Genomic DNA, 14,308 nt, shown 5'->3' with positions numbered 1-14,308 from the left:
AGTTCATTGGTTATGAATCACTTGGCTTCATCCACTGCAGACATTGCACTTCAAATGGATTGACATCTTATTTTTAACTACAGTTGCAGCTGACCCTGACATGTTGAACTGGGGAAGGTCCTCTAGCGTAACGGTAATGCCATTTTGGGATAGGCCAGGCCAGTAAGTTAGATTCTGGTGAAATACAATCTGCTCCTGTTGATGTCCACGCATCAGTACCTGATTTTCAGCCGTGAAAAAAAAATCACACATCTCTGGCTGAAGCTGCTGGCAAACGCTTCTCCAAATAGGTGTCTTCTATAACTTCCTTCATTTGTTCATTTCCACCACCTTCCTCTTTGACAATTGCCTCTCATTCCCCCTTATTCTCTCTCCTCTCCCACATAGTCCCCTCCCCAACTCAAGAGGAAAGGCTAAGTATATCATGCTATGTAATAGAATATCAGCACTTCCTCTTCCACACAATTTTTCTTCAGAGGTTCATCAAAAGTAACCACATGCAAAATTGAGTGTGCGATTCATGTTTTTGTTGTCTCCAGTCTAAAATATTATTTCCACTGAGAAGTATAACATCCATAATAAATACTGCCAGACCCATCTGCATTTTCCTTCTCTGCCATCCCTGACTACTTGTAACAAGAAACATTAAATGAACAATGCAACCTCACTAGAATTCCATATAGCAGTCTATGCCTACATTGGCAATACTCTATTGATATATGTTAACAATAAAGTATGAACACTTTAGTACCTTCATCACTATTGCAATCTTCCTCATTTCGTCTCCTGCCATTCTAATTTTACTGTTTTTGCTATCTAACTGTTCTCTGGTTTCATTTCTATCATTTTCCAATTTGAGTACCCTCCCAAAATTTCTTCAAACCTTCCTCGATAATACGAGTTGATTTCACAGCAAGAACTCCACTGTTCCTATCTATCCTCTTTGTCCTTCATTGAGACACACCTTGACATCTATCTCTGACCAAATTCCTGCCCTAGTACCTTGTGTGGCTCAGGAGATGTTTTGCTTGATGATACCACAACGCACCATGGGATATTTTACCATTCAAGTTTATGATGTATATTGGATGCTCCATATGAGAGCTCTGCCAAAGGATATTATCTGACCTAATTCACCCTCGATTTTATACACTAAATGTCCCAAAGTGAAAAGCAATTTTATTATTGATGGGATATCATTGAGGAATTGAAAATTAAGTTAGTCAGAAAATCAAGAATGTTGAGTATTTGCATTGTCCTTGAAACAAAGTGACCCGTATTTGGAAAGCAATCATGTGATCAAAGTCAATTTTCTACATTAAACCAAAGGAACATGTCAAAGCTAATTAATTTTGAGGTGGAAGTAAATGTTCCTGCATTTCAAACTGATAACAAACAATTCCATCCACACAAAATGCATTGACTGGGACGCCTCAGGCACTTTCTAGAAAATATGTAAATCCCAAGCCACAGAGAAAATTGTTCAAAATACTAACATCACAGATACAAAGGATGAAGAGGTAGAAAAAGAGATAATGGGGACACTGGAAGAAATGAAGAGACAGAACATAAACAAGGTGGAAGCAGGGTAAAAGCAACACGGTAGGGTGAAGGAAATGGAAATAAATGACAGAAAATGCAGAAAAGGGAAAGAAAATGCACGAGTTCGAAAACAGGAAGAAGAGGCAGAAAGGATAAGAGAAAAAAATTAAGACAGAAGTATGGTAAAAACATTCCAGCAGGATTGAATAGAGTCCATTCATTTGCTTCATGGATGCTGGAATGGTCCTCTATCCTGATACTTATTCAGCACAAATGGCACAGAATCCCAGCTCTGCCAACTTTGATAGCTTGGTCAGCTGCAGCAAGACATATGGAGAACAGCTCTTCAATGGTAGGGGCTGGGAACATGCAGGAGAGTAGGTAGGAGGGTTGGTGGTTTGGTAGATGAAGGGGAAGAGCACAAGTACAGATATCACAGGTGGAAGGATAATCCAGAGGAAGAAAATAGACAAACCAGAAGCTGCAAGTACGTGATTGGTACCATAGCAACACCAAGTACTTTTTTTGTACTTGCAACTAATTTTATAAAGTGCAGCATATTATAAAATGCTACTGCCTTTAAGTGGTCAGCTAACAATAAATGACCTTTACTCTGTGTCACACTGACCTATCACAGCATGAAAATTACCCAAGAATTAAGTTAAAAGGGAAGGTGTGAAGAAAATGAAATGTTGAGAGAAGTGCAAAGGAGGATAAAAAAAAAACACAATATTGTGGTGTAACATTATCACATTGCTTGTCAGTAAAAAAAAAAACCCTTTTAATCAGCCCGTGATGACAGAAAACTCTCAGTACAACATGTGGTTACTCTAGCTAATAGTGATCATTTAGCTTGCTTAAATTCAGGCATTGCTTTTTTTTTGCAAAACATGGAGGCAGTTGATGGAGACAGACAGGGAAAACAATTACCTCATCTTATAACTTGATATGATCAAGAAGCAACTTTTTAGGGAAACTTTTTTGTTGATCAAAATTAGGAAATGGAGCACTTTCCATTTCAAACACTGGCGCAGAATTTCAGCTCCAGTTACACTAGCATTGTTCAATTTACTGTATAGGCTGGAAAATACCTTTGGCAATTGCTTTGAATGACAAAGAACAATGTACTGTTTCCTGGTGTCCAGTATTGGAATGACAGGAAAACTGGGTATTTTAATAAAAAAAAGCCTCAAAGTCTAAGCAGTCTTAAAAGAAATTCAGTTTGACCACCTTAAGACCTCCACTTTGGCACAACCTCATGCTGGTAAATCTCACCCCTACAGAATGTTCTGATACCTAGAAATCTGGCCATGGCCAACATGGTAAGTCGCACTTCCACTATAATTAAGCTGTGTTTGGAGAGGCAGAAGATCCTGCATTCATAAACAATACCTGTTTGTGTAAAATAATTGTGCAGTGAAAAATTTCTTCCAATTTTCTTCAATAGCAGGCTTTGATCTAGTCTCAGATGAGCATCATTTTGAACTATTGTAACAATCCTCTGTACAAGACACCAGTTATGCTGTGGCCTCTGGGTGAGATTGAAACTTAGAGGCATTTTGTACCAAGGGTCTATAACTATCAAGATGTAGAATAAGATCACCCAAACAATGCTTGCAGCTCATGAAAGAAGATTTAAATCCAGAACCTTATGGTGATGGGTTAACGTCCAACCCTTTGTCTCCAAGGGGTACTTTAGTTAGAAATCCATAGAACTCAATGGCCTAAGGCTGCCAAAATTATGTGCGTGCAGATGTGGAGAAAATGGTGAGAGAAGGTTAGGAGAATTTTTTTTCCAGAAAGTCATTGTAGTTTGGAATTTACCTCCTGAAAGTGTTTGGAATGATTCAGTTACATACTTCGAAAGGGAAAATTTATATACACTTGAACAGGAAAAAAAACTTGCAATGCTGTAGAGCCAGGAGGTGGGTAAAAGCAGGCAAGTGGGATTATTTGGTCCATCTTTCAAACAGCTTACACAGGTATGATGGGGTGAATGGTCTTTTTCTGTTGCATAGTTCTAATCATAAAAACAACAACAGTATTGAAATCAATGTGACAATTTATATAAAACTTTTCATATCCAATGTTAAAAATTACAAATAGCTTAAAAGGTACAAAATCAAAGACGAATTGAAAGGAACACAATTTCAAAATTCCAGTTAAAAAATTAACAGATGGTATACTTACAGCTCCATGACACAACAGCAAGTATATTAAAAGCTTGATATATTTAGATGACAGGGATGCATAATCAAAGTTTTGACACAATCTTTTGGCAGCAGCCTATATTTACCCTTTTTTTAATGTCATCAGAAGCCCATGATGTCACTGAAACACATACCCATCTTTCAATGTGAGATAAGTTATATTAATAAAGTGCTTTAGACAATAGTCTACTTTCCAATTACTAGCAACATAAACTCAAAGGACATATAGAATCAGACTTTAAAATAAAAATGTCTGGAGGAATAAACTGGTGATCTAGAATGTAAATCTCACTGTCATGCATTGGTAATATTCAACAATACTACAAGCTGCATCTCTCCTCTCAGGCAGCAGGAGAGGTACTACAAGGGAATATGCTTCTGTTTATGTGGTACAAGTAGTCTGGATTTCAGGAACAAATTATGGTACAGCACACAGAGTTAAAGAGCAAGTGGTAACCAAACTGCATCAACAATCAAAACAAAGGCAAAACAAGATAGAATAACACTGGAGCCATTCCAGTCACCCATCTGTTCATCCGATGAAGAACAATACAATACTCAAGAGGTGAGCACTGGTCAAATTCAAACAGCCAATGAGCTTGGAATTGAAATTTTCAATACTTAATACCCAAGGCATTATTACTTTGCCTGCTGATGGGAGAATAATTGCCTGTAAGGTTGTTTCAGAGAGCAGAGAAACAATGATTCAATATTAGCACAGCCTTCACTAAAGGTCTGAACAAGAAACCACATGCATTGCACTTGTGTATCAAGCACTAAGCTGCACCGAACCCTTCTCTGGTTTCAAATGGCAAGTCAAACTTATAATAAAGTGTAGAAGGAAAACAAGGCACTGAAAGTATTAAGAATTTAGTTTTCACCTTGTACCCTTCCCTAGTAGCTCAATAGATGCAACTGTCAATTCCATTTTATTACAAAGTAATGCTTCAGGGTTTCTATAATGGATGTCAGCAGCGCTCAGAATGAAGGGAGAATGACCCATGACAAAAACATCTAAAACCCCATAGAACTTAAACAATTAGTCAGTGCGTCAATATTTAGCTTTATAAGTAGCTTAGTGTGTGTGTGGAAGGTGGGTGGTGAACAGGTACCAGTGGAATCACACTATCAGTGTTATTCTGCCTCATTTCATTGCAGTGCCTGTTTAGTTTTGATCTCTGAATAACTCAGTCACGACTTATGTAGGATTATTTTCGGCTTAAGGAAATCCACATATCGAGAGGAATCTTCATACTATTTCCTTTATAGTGTCTATGATCAGCTATACAGAGACTTTACACTTCCATATCCGCAAATTTCCGTTTACCATAGCTCTGAACTAGGTTGGAAGTGGTTAATTGGACAGCCTGCCCCTTCTCCCACTTTTGGAAGTCGTTCAATCCCTTTTGACCAGCTCGAAACAGTTCCCGCTCCAGTTCGTCCAGATGAGCCACCAGTGTTGAAGTGTCCTCATTGTATGCATTCTGTGAGGAATCCATGATCCGACGGAACCGATTGACAAATGTCTGTGCCAAGAGTAATCTTAGTCAAAAAGAGTTTATAGAACAGTACATTTAAAAAGCTACATATGGTGACACCACAACTTCCATCCAGAATGGAAATACTGAGGTCATTTCCACATCAATCACACCAAGAGACTGCACTATTATAAATGAATACATTGATTTTGCATACAGTTTACATTACAAAATGGTCCTGAACCCAATACAGTTTGAAAAGAAATGAACCTGCTATCATCATAATTCTTCATTATAGCTTAGGTCACAAGTTCTGTTTTCTGAGGTTCAGAGAAACGCGAGTCAACTGGAACCTTTTGCTGGTTTGTTTGTTGCATATGTCATATAGGCAGTTGTACCCCCACCTATTGGTATTCATATCTGCTTCAACTTACAAAGAGTAGAAGGTCCTCAATTCTGCTGTGGTTTATGTTATTTGAGTTTTACAATAGACAACTGAAAAGTGATCATACTATAAAGTAACTACTCATACAAATAAATCACTTCTATGTTCACTACTGTACTAGACTGGAGACTATAATTCTTTCAACACTTTTATAGCTGACCAGAACAAAGTCATACTGCACTCAGGCAGCATAATGATGGCATCTATATATAGGAAAATGGTAGAAAGTTACAAACTCAAGTTTTTATCATGGGGAGAAAACCCTACCTGATGCTAACTGCTTCATTACCATGGAGGGAAAAGGAGCAGGGAATCTAGCACTATGCTCCCAAAATACAATTCTTTACAAGTAACTTCAGGCCGCTATAGGCAAGCTGTCAAGAATATATTGTCACTTTTACTAATAGTGTATTATCATATTATTCTTTATGTTTGTCTTTCATTATTAATTGTGGTTTTGATAGCGTGCATAATCAAGTGAGATGCAGCAAGGAAGTTGTATTATCAGGGAAGATTCAGATACATTTAGTTGGTACTGTTCTCATTATTAAGCTGGAAGACTGTTGGTCAAGATCCCCTCACCGGTTTTAAGCCCAACACTCAAGGCTGAAAGCAATTCTCTAATGGAGTGCTGGATAGTCAGAGGTGCTCTCTTTTCAACAAGATACCTTCCAAGAGATCTGCCTACTCTGATGACTTGGGTATATTTTAGAAGTTCCCGTGGCACTCTTCAAAGAATATATTCCTCAGTGCCCTGGTCAGCAAGTTGCCCTGAGCCAGGAAAAGCCAGGACTTGCCATCGAGAAATGTCAATAAATGTTTTCGAAGCAGTAAAAATAATGAATTGTAAATAAACCAGTTAAGTCAGTATGAGGTAATGTATAAATTCTATGTTTAAAGAAGCTCTTTCTTTCACACAGCTAATGCCATTGCATCATGGGTTGTTATTTTATTGCTTCCAATGTTAAATCACCTCCTTCTCACCCACAAATTGCTGTGGAACAGCATGTTCAGACACATTTGGCTCAGAAACGATAACAAACTCACAAATGAAAAGAATGGCAGCTCTATCTGTATCCCTACAAATTTACAAGAATAGAAAGGCAGCCGTGCCTTATATCAGTCACATCTGCATAAGCTTTATTAAAATACTGGAAAAACAAATCAACAGACCAGGCAGTCTCTGTGGATAAAGAAGATGTTCAGACGAGATTGATGACCTCCGCAAAATTAGAGCTCTAACAGCTTTAAGTTAGCAGGGACACAGACATGGAGGTGGGGGTGGGAAAGGGAAAAGAGAAGAACTGTGATATTATGGAAGACAGAAAAGATTAAATGGCAAAAGGGATGACAGCACAAGGGAAAAGGGGTGGTAATGAGTCAAGTAATGATCAATCACAACTATCATTCCTTTTATTTTGGATGGTAGATGTTGATATTGATATTTCCATTTATAGCTCTTCCAGATCCATCTTTTCTTTCTTTACTTTTACAATCATGATTCACTTTTCCCTTGCACCATCATTCCTCTTTTCCATTTAATCACTACAGTGCTACAAACTGTCAGACATTACACTTTCTTTTCCCTCCCTCAATTCTTGCTTGAAATATGCTGCACATCGAAATTCTTGCCAATACTGAAAAAATGTTATCAGCTTGAGTACTTAACACTGCTTCTCACTAAACATGCTGTATTTTCTAGTTTTATTTTCAATAATCACAGAATTTTGCTATTGTTCAAATAAGTAAACGACATTCTGAAATACAGCAAAATGGAATACTTACCTGTAGGATAGTCTGAGCAATATCTGTATTCTCTGGATTGTTGAAATGCAGCAGTTGCGTTCCAAACCCATAATAATATGGCCCCATTTTGTGCAAGTCCACTACCTTTGCATCAGCACTGAAAATAGTCCGCCAACCACCTCTATACACCTTTGGAATGCTGGCAGACACTATGCGGCGTTTGGGATCACACAATCCTTTGGCTATCCAAAGAGGCAGTTCCATCTTTGTACCCTTTTAAAAACAAAAAGAAATTCACCTAATAAGACAACAGCAACTCAATCCAAAACCAAGTACTAGAGAAACAAAGGATTGCAGATGCTGGAATCTAGCTGAAGAAACAAGATGCTGGAGGAATTCAGCAGCAGGCCAGGCAGCATCTGTGGAGAAAAAAAAAAGATGGTCAACGTTTCGGGTCAGGACCCTCCTTCAAGACTAAAGATAGGAAAAGGGGAAGTCCAATATAAACAGGGGAAAAAGAGTGGAGGCAGGGTGAGCATAGGTAGATGCAGTAAGAGATAGTGATAGGCAGGCACAGGGGAGGAGGGGAGAGCAGATCCACCAGGGAATGGGTCAAAGATATGGAGGAAGCCACCCCACACTGGGGGGGGGGGGTGTGGTTGGAAGGAAGGAGAGGGGAAAAAAAGGCAAGGAGAAAAAAAGAGATAGGCTAGGAAAGGCAAGAAAAGAGGCATGGTGGGGGTGGTGTTTGGTTTATTTAAAGTGGGAGAATTCGATATTCATGCCATTATTTTCTGCCTGCCTCCATATCTTCACCTGGCAAAGTGTCCCCTCATGTGGGAGGCTAGTGCAGAAATTGCAGAGGCCCTGGCAGAGATATTTAAAATGCCCTTAGCCATGGGTGAGGTGCCAGAGGAATGGAGGATAGCTAATGTTGTTCCATTGTTCAAGAAAGGCTCGAAGAATAAGCTGGGAAATTATAGGCTGGTCAATCTGATGTCAGTCGTGGGTTAATTATTGGAAGGTTTTCTTTCTTTTTTCAATCTTTTTATTAGTTTTCAAATTAATACAGATTGCTATATAGCATCAATGTTTATACATGTAATACAAAGAGATCAGGATAAGAATCATGGCATAGATAATCATAAAGAACAACAAAATATAAAAAAATCTGCAGATTCAACGATCTCAGTAAATGAATATAATATAAAAGAAAGGAAAGAAAAAGATTTATTATATAAATTTAAAAAGAGAGAAAAAACCCCCAAATCAATAAGAAAAATTATAAACAATATAAACTAAACTAAACAGAAAAATTTCAAAAAAAAGACTGGGCCAAAATTTCTCAGTAGAAACAGAGCAATATTATGTCGTCAACTCCGTTCCTTTAAGTTGGAAATGTGGCGACTCACCGTCTAGTCGGGTGAACCGGCTCGGCAGTCGGGTCGCGCGGCGTCGGAGCGACGAGGCCCAAGATGGCGGCGGGCCTCGTCTTTCCGAGCGACGGGGAGAACCCGCGCGCGGGAAAGTCCTGATGACGTAGGACTTACGTCATTGCCGGTTTTTTTGGGCGGGAGTTTTTCTCCCTTAAAGGGCCCGCACAAGGCGGGAAAATAAACCAGTTCTGTTTGGCAATTCTCCGAGTAGAGTCTTGTTTTATTCCGCGGTAGCAACCGCTACAGAAAGTTATTGAAAGGGGATCTACATCATGTGAAAATATTGAATAAATGGACTCCAAATATCTCCAAATTTAAGCGAAGGATCAACAGTACCACTACTAATTTTTTCCCAGTTTAAACACGATATAGTTTGAGAAAACCATTTAAAAGTAGTAGGGGGTATTGGATCCTTCCATTTAAGCAAAATGGATCATTTGTCCATTAACGTAACAAAAGCAATCATACGGTTAGTGGAAGCAGATAAATGGCCAGACTCTATCCTTGGTAATCCAAAAATTGCAGTGATAGGATGAGGTTGTAAGTCAATCTTTAATACATTTGAAATAATGTTAAAAATGTCTTTCCAATATTTTTCCAAAAGAGGACAGGACCAAAACATGTGTGTCAAAGAAGCCACATTCGATTTACATCCATCACATATAGGATTTATATAGTTATAAAAACGAGCTAGCTTATCTTTGGACATATGGGTCCTGTGAACTACCTTAAACTGTATCAACGAGTGTCTGGCACACATTGAAGACGTATTAACTAAATGAAGAATTTTCTTCCATTTCTCTGTAGGTATAGATGTTTGGAATTCGCTTTCCCATTCATTCTTAATTTTGTCGAACGATTCTGGGCGTATTTTCATAATTAAATCATAGATTATTGTTATCAAGCCCTTCTGATAAGGATTAAGACCTAAAATTTTTTCCGTAGCTTTGGAAGGTTTTCTAAGGGACAGGGTATATAAGTATTGGGATAGACAGGGCCTGATTAGGGATAGTCAACATGGCTGTGTGTGTGGTAGGTTATGTCTAACCAATCTTATAGAGTTATTTGAGGAGGTTACCAAGAAGTTTGATGAGCAGAAGGCAGTGGACGTTGTCTAAGTGGACTTTAGCAAGGCCTTTGACAAAGTCCTGCATGGGAGGCTGGTCCAGAAGGTTAAGTTGCTTGGCATTCAGGATGAGGTAGCCAACTGGATTCAACACTGGCTTAGCGGGAGAAGCCAGAGTGGTAGTAGATGGTTGTCTTTCTGACTAGAGGCCTGTGACTAGTGGTGTGCTGCAGGGATTGGTGCTGGGTCCGTTGTTGTTTATCATCTATATTAATGATTTAGATGATAATGTGGTAAATTGGATCAGCAAATTTGCAGATGACACCAAGATTAGGGATGTAGTTGACAGCGAGGAAGGCTATTTAAGCTTGTGGTGTGATCTTGACCAGCTAGGGAAATGGCCTAAAAAAAATGGCAGATGGAATTTAATGCAGACAAGTATGAATTATTGCACTTTGGGAAGACAAACCAGGGTAAGACTTGCACAGTGAATGGTAGGGCTCTGAGGTGTGTGATAGAACAAAGAGACCTGGGAATAAGGATCCATAATTCCTTGAAAGTGATGCCACAGGTAGATAGGGTTGTAAAAAGAGCATATGGCATATTGACTTTTATAAATCAGGGCAATGAGTACAGGGGATGTTATGCTGAAGTTGTACAAGACACTGGAATTTGAGGTCCTGAGTTACAGGAAAAGGTTGGATAGGTTAGGACTGTATTCCCTGGAGTGCAGGAGAATGAGGGGAGATCTTATAGAGGTATACAAAGTTATGAGGGGTATAGATAGGGTATATGCATGCAGGCTTTTTCCCCTCAGGTTGGGTGAGACTAGAACTAGAGGTCATAGGTTTAGGGTGAAATATTTAAGGGGAATCTGAGGGGAAACTTCTTCACTCAGACGGTGGTGCGAGTGTGGAATGAGCTGCCAGTGGAAGTGGTAGATGTGGGTTCAGTTGTAACATTTAAGAGTAGTTTGGATAGGTACGTGGATGGGAGAGGTTTGGAGGGATATGGTCCAGGTGCAGGTAAATGGGACTAAGCAGAAGATCAGGTCGGCATGGACTAGATGGGCTGAAGGGGCTGTTTCCGTACTTTCTATTTCTGATCGACAGCGTCTGTAAAAACTATGTCATTGTTCCAGACAAGTAGCAATAGTAAAGATTGTTTTCAGCTTTTCAGGTCTTAAAGTTTCACTTTACAGATCTAAAACACATTTAATTCTGACTAAATTTAACTTGGTTAGAGAGGACATATAAATATTGCAAGGTCCCAAGAACAAATTTCACATTGTAAAGCTGCTAAAAAGTTAGGCCGACTGAAAAATTTAAAATAGATATTTACAACTGCTTGTTAAAGACTAAAGAAATCCCTGGCAGGTAAATGTACAAATCAAATCAGTCATGATCTAAATGAATGGCAAAACAGAAGTGATATGATATTGGTTTATTATTGTCACTTGTACTGAGGTGCAGTGAAAAACTCGTCTTGCATACTGTTCCATACAGATCAATTCACTGCACAGTGCATTGAGGTAATACAGGGTAAAAACAATAACAATACAGAGTCAAGTGTCACAGCTACAGGGAAGTGCATTGCAGGTAGACAATAAAGGTGCAAGATCAAACAAGGTAGATTGAGAGGTCAAGAGTCCAACTCATTGTATAAGGGAACTGTTCAATAGTCTTATCACAATGGGATAGAAGCTGTCCTTAAGTCTGGTGGTACGTGCCCTCAGGCTACTGTATCTTCTGCCTGATGAGCGAGTAGAGAAGAAAGAATGACCCGGATGGGTGGGGTCTTTGATTATGCTGGCTGCTTCATCAATGCATCGAGAGGTATAGACAGAGTCCATGGAAGGGAGACTGGTTTCCATGATGCACTGGGCTGTGTCCACATCTGTGTAGTTTCTTGAGGTTCCGGGCAGAGCAGTTGCCATACCAAGCTGTAATGCATCCAGATAGGATGCTCTCTATGGTGCATCAATAAAAATTGATGAGTGTCAAAGGGGACATGCCAAATTTCTTTGGCCTCCTGAGGAAGTAGAGGCACTGGTGAGCTTTCTTGGCCATGGCATCTATGTGGTTGGACCAGGACAGGCTGTTGGTGATGTTCACTCCTAGGAACTTGTTGCTCTCAACCTCACCACCATTGATGTAGACAGATGCATGTACACTGCCCCCTTTCCTGAAGTCAATGACCAGCTCCTTTGTTTTGCCAACATTGAGGGAAAGGATGCTGTCATGACACCATGTCACTAAGCCCTCTATCTCCTTCCTGTACTCCGACTCATCATTATTTGAGATACCGCCTACTATGGTGGCATCATCTGCAAACTTGTAGATGGAGCTAGAGCAGAATCTGGCCATGCAGTCACAAGTATATAGGGAGTAGAGTAGAGGGCTGAGGACGCAGCCTTGTGGGGCACCAGTGTTGAGAATAACTTGTCCTGTTTTTACAGGGGAAAAAAATTGCCAAAATTAGGGAAAATGACAGGATTTAAAGGCAGGGATGATCAGAAGTCATCCAATGGGCTTGGAGAAAGAATTCCAAAATGCAACAACAATGGATAGGGAGCAGAAATAGAAGGGACTGTCTACATTTTATAAAATGCACAAACTGAACCTTTGCATAAATGCCCCCACAAGAAAGGAATCATTCGTCCACCCTACAGTTTTCCACTGAACAAAGACCCCACTCACCCAGGACAGTCTCTCTCCTCTTCCATCGGGTAGAAGATACAGGTGCCTGAGGGCACATACCACCAGACTTAAGGACGGCTTCTACCCCACTGTGATAGGACTATTGAACAGTTCCCTTATACAATGAGATGGACTATGACCTCATGATCTACCTTGCTGTGACCTTGCACCTTATTGCACTGCACTTTCTCTGTAGCTGTGACACTTTGCACTGCTACTGTTTTAACTTGTACTACATCAATGCACTTTGTACTAACTCAATGTAACTGCATTGGGTAATGAATTGACCTGTACGATCGGTTTGCAAGACAAGCTTTTTTCACTGTACCTCGGTACAAGTGACAATAATAAACTAATACCAATACCTGCAATTCCACTTCTTTGTGTCTATTTTCACCTCGCCGTTTCTTCTATTCTTTTCCAATCTATTGATCATCTCTAGTTCAGATATTGTTCCCCCAAAATTAACTTGTTTCACTGCAGTAAAGGATGGCAATGTACTGACAGAGCGTCTCCGACCTGAAATCATAGCTCTTTCCAAGGGTACTGCCTGACTTGTTGAGTGTTTCAGAATATTCTGCCTTATTTCGGATCTCCAGTATCTGCATTTTTTAAAATATTTTTTGTTTGAGTAAGCATCTTAAGGGTAAAACTAATCAGCAGGTGCCCCCTGGCGAGCAGATATAACAATAATCCGAAAATAAAATCTAAACTAAACAAAGATTTCAATCCCTTTTAAGTGCACCTTGAGGTACCCATATGTTGGGTGAAATACCTATTAAAAGAATCCAGTTAAAACATCCTTCTAATAGTGGAGTCCACGCCAGTATTTGCAGGTATACCAAGCACTGCCTTCCCTGACCGGCCGGGACACACGCACCTTGCAGCGGGAAAATAAAATCTATACTAAATAAAGATTTCAACCCCCTTTAAGTGCACCTTGAGGTACCCATTTTTGTTGGGTGAAAAACCTATTAAAAGAATGCAATTAAAATATCCCTCTAATAGTGGAGTCCACGCCAGTATTTGCAGGTATACCAAGCACTGCCCTCCCTGACCGGCCGGGTCACACGCACCTTGCAGCGGCAGGCCCGCTCTCTTACCTCGGGGATGAGGTCGGCCTCACTGCCCTTATCCAGGAAGCCGAGCCGTGGCAGCACAACCTCAGTCCGGCAGGGGACCTTCTCCTGGGTCATCAGGATGTCGTCCAGGCTGAGGAAGTTTTCCTCCAGCCCTCCCGGAGGCACCACGATGTACGACTCGGACCGCAGCATCGGGACCCGCAACCGTGAGGCGAAGCGAAGCTCGAGCGCCCGGTCGCCGCCGCTCAAACGCCGCGCGCTCCCCGCCAGGGAAAAGCAATCGAGTACCGAAACCGCGAGCGACAGTAACGAGCGCAGAACGATCGATTTAGCCAGCGACATCGAAGTCGTAGATTTGCAAACATTTGGGTGATAAGATTCCAAAATACCGGCGGAAAAGCATCGCCAGTCGTTCTTGAAACAACTTTTACGCACGCATTCCCACATACACGCGTCGTTGAGTGAGCCGAAGGATCGGTGACATCATGTGTCGGTGGGTTACGTCATGAAGGCACGTGCCCCCCGGCGGGAGGCGCGCGGCAGGTGGTCGGTTGGGTTTTGAAAAGGAGACGAGGGAGCGGGAGGTGCGAAGGGTGGGCGGAAA

The 14,308-nt window shown here is 40.5% G+C and overlaps 1 protein-coding gene across 1 annotated transcript; it reads right to left on the bottom strand.

The window, feature by feature from the left end:
- Positions 1-3,586: 3,586 nt before the first annotated feature.
- Positions 3,587-14,288, bottom strand: gins3 (GINS complex subunit 3). The gene is made up of 3 exons (XM_052028660.1): positions 13,726-14,288; positions 7,461-7,694; positions 3,587-5,278 (listed from the first exon to the last, which is right to left on the bottom strand). The coding sequence occupies exons 1-3, from the start codon at positions 14,149-14,151 to the stop codon at positions 5,048-5,050; spliced, it is 891 nt and encodes a 296-aa protein (XP_051884620.1). The 5' UTR covers positions 14,152-14,288; the 3' UTR covers positions 3,587-5,047.
- Positions 14,289-14,308: the final 20 nt, after the last annotated feature.

This window comes from Pristis pectinata, chromosome 13 (genome assembly GCF_009764475.1).
Source record: "Pristis pectinata isolate sPriPec2 chromosome 13, sPriPec2.1.pri, whole genome shotgun sequence".
In the NCBI taxonomy this organism is placed as follows: domain Eukaryota; kingdom Metazoa; phylum Chordata; class Chondrichthyes; order Rhinopristiformes; family Pristidae; genus Pristis; species Pristis pectinata.
This window is presented reverse-complemented; position numbering and strand designations above follow the sequence as displayed.

What these genes read in the sequence shown, in the direction of transcription:
- gins3 (XM_052028660.1), bottom strand. Translation starts at nt 14,151, where the DNA reads ATGTGGGAATGCGTGCGTAAAAGTTGTTTCAAGAACGACTGGCGATGC. An exon ending in AGGCCGACCTCATCCCCGAG is followed by an intron (nt 7,695 to 13,725) that starts GTAAGAGAGCGG and finishes TGTTTTTAAAAG; the next exon opens with GGTACAAAGATGGAACTGCC. An exon ending in TTGCTCAGACTATCCTACAG is followed by an intron (nt 5,279 to 7,460) that starts GTAAGTATTCCA and finishes CTCTTGGCACAG; the next exon opens with ACATTTGTCAATCGGTTCCG.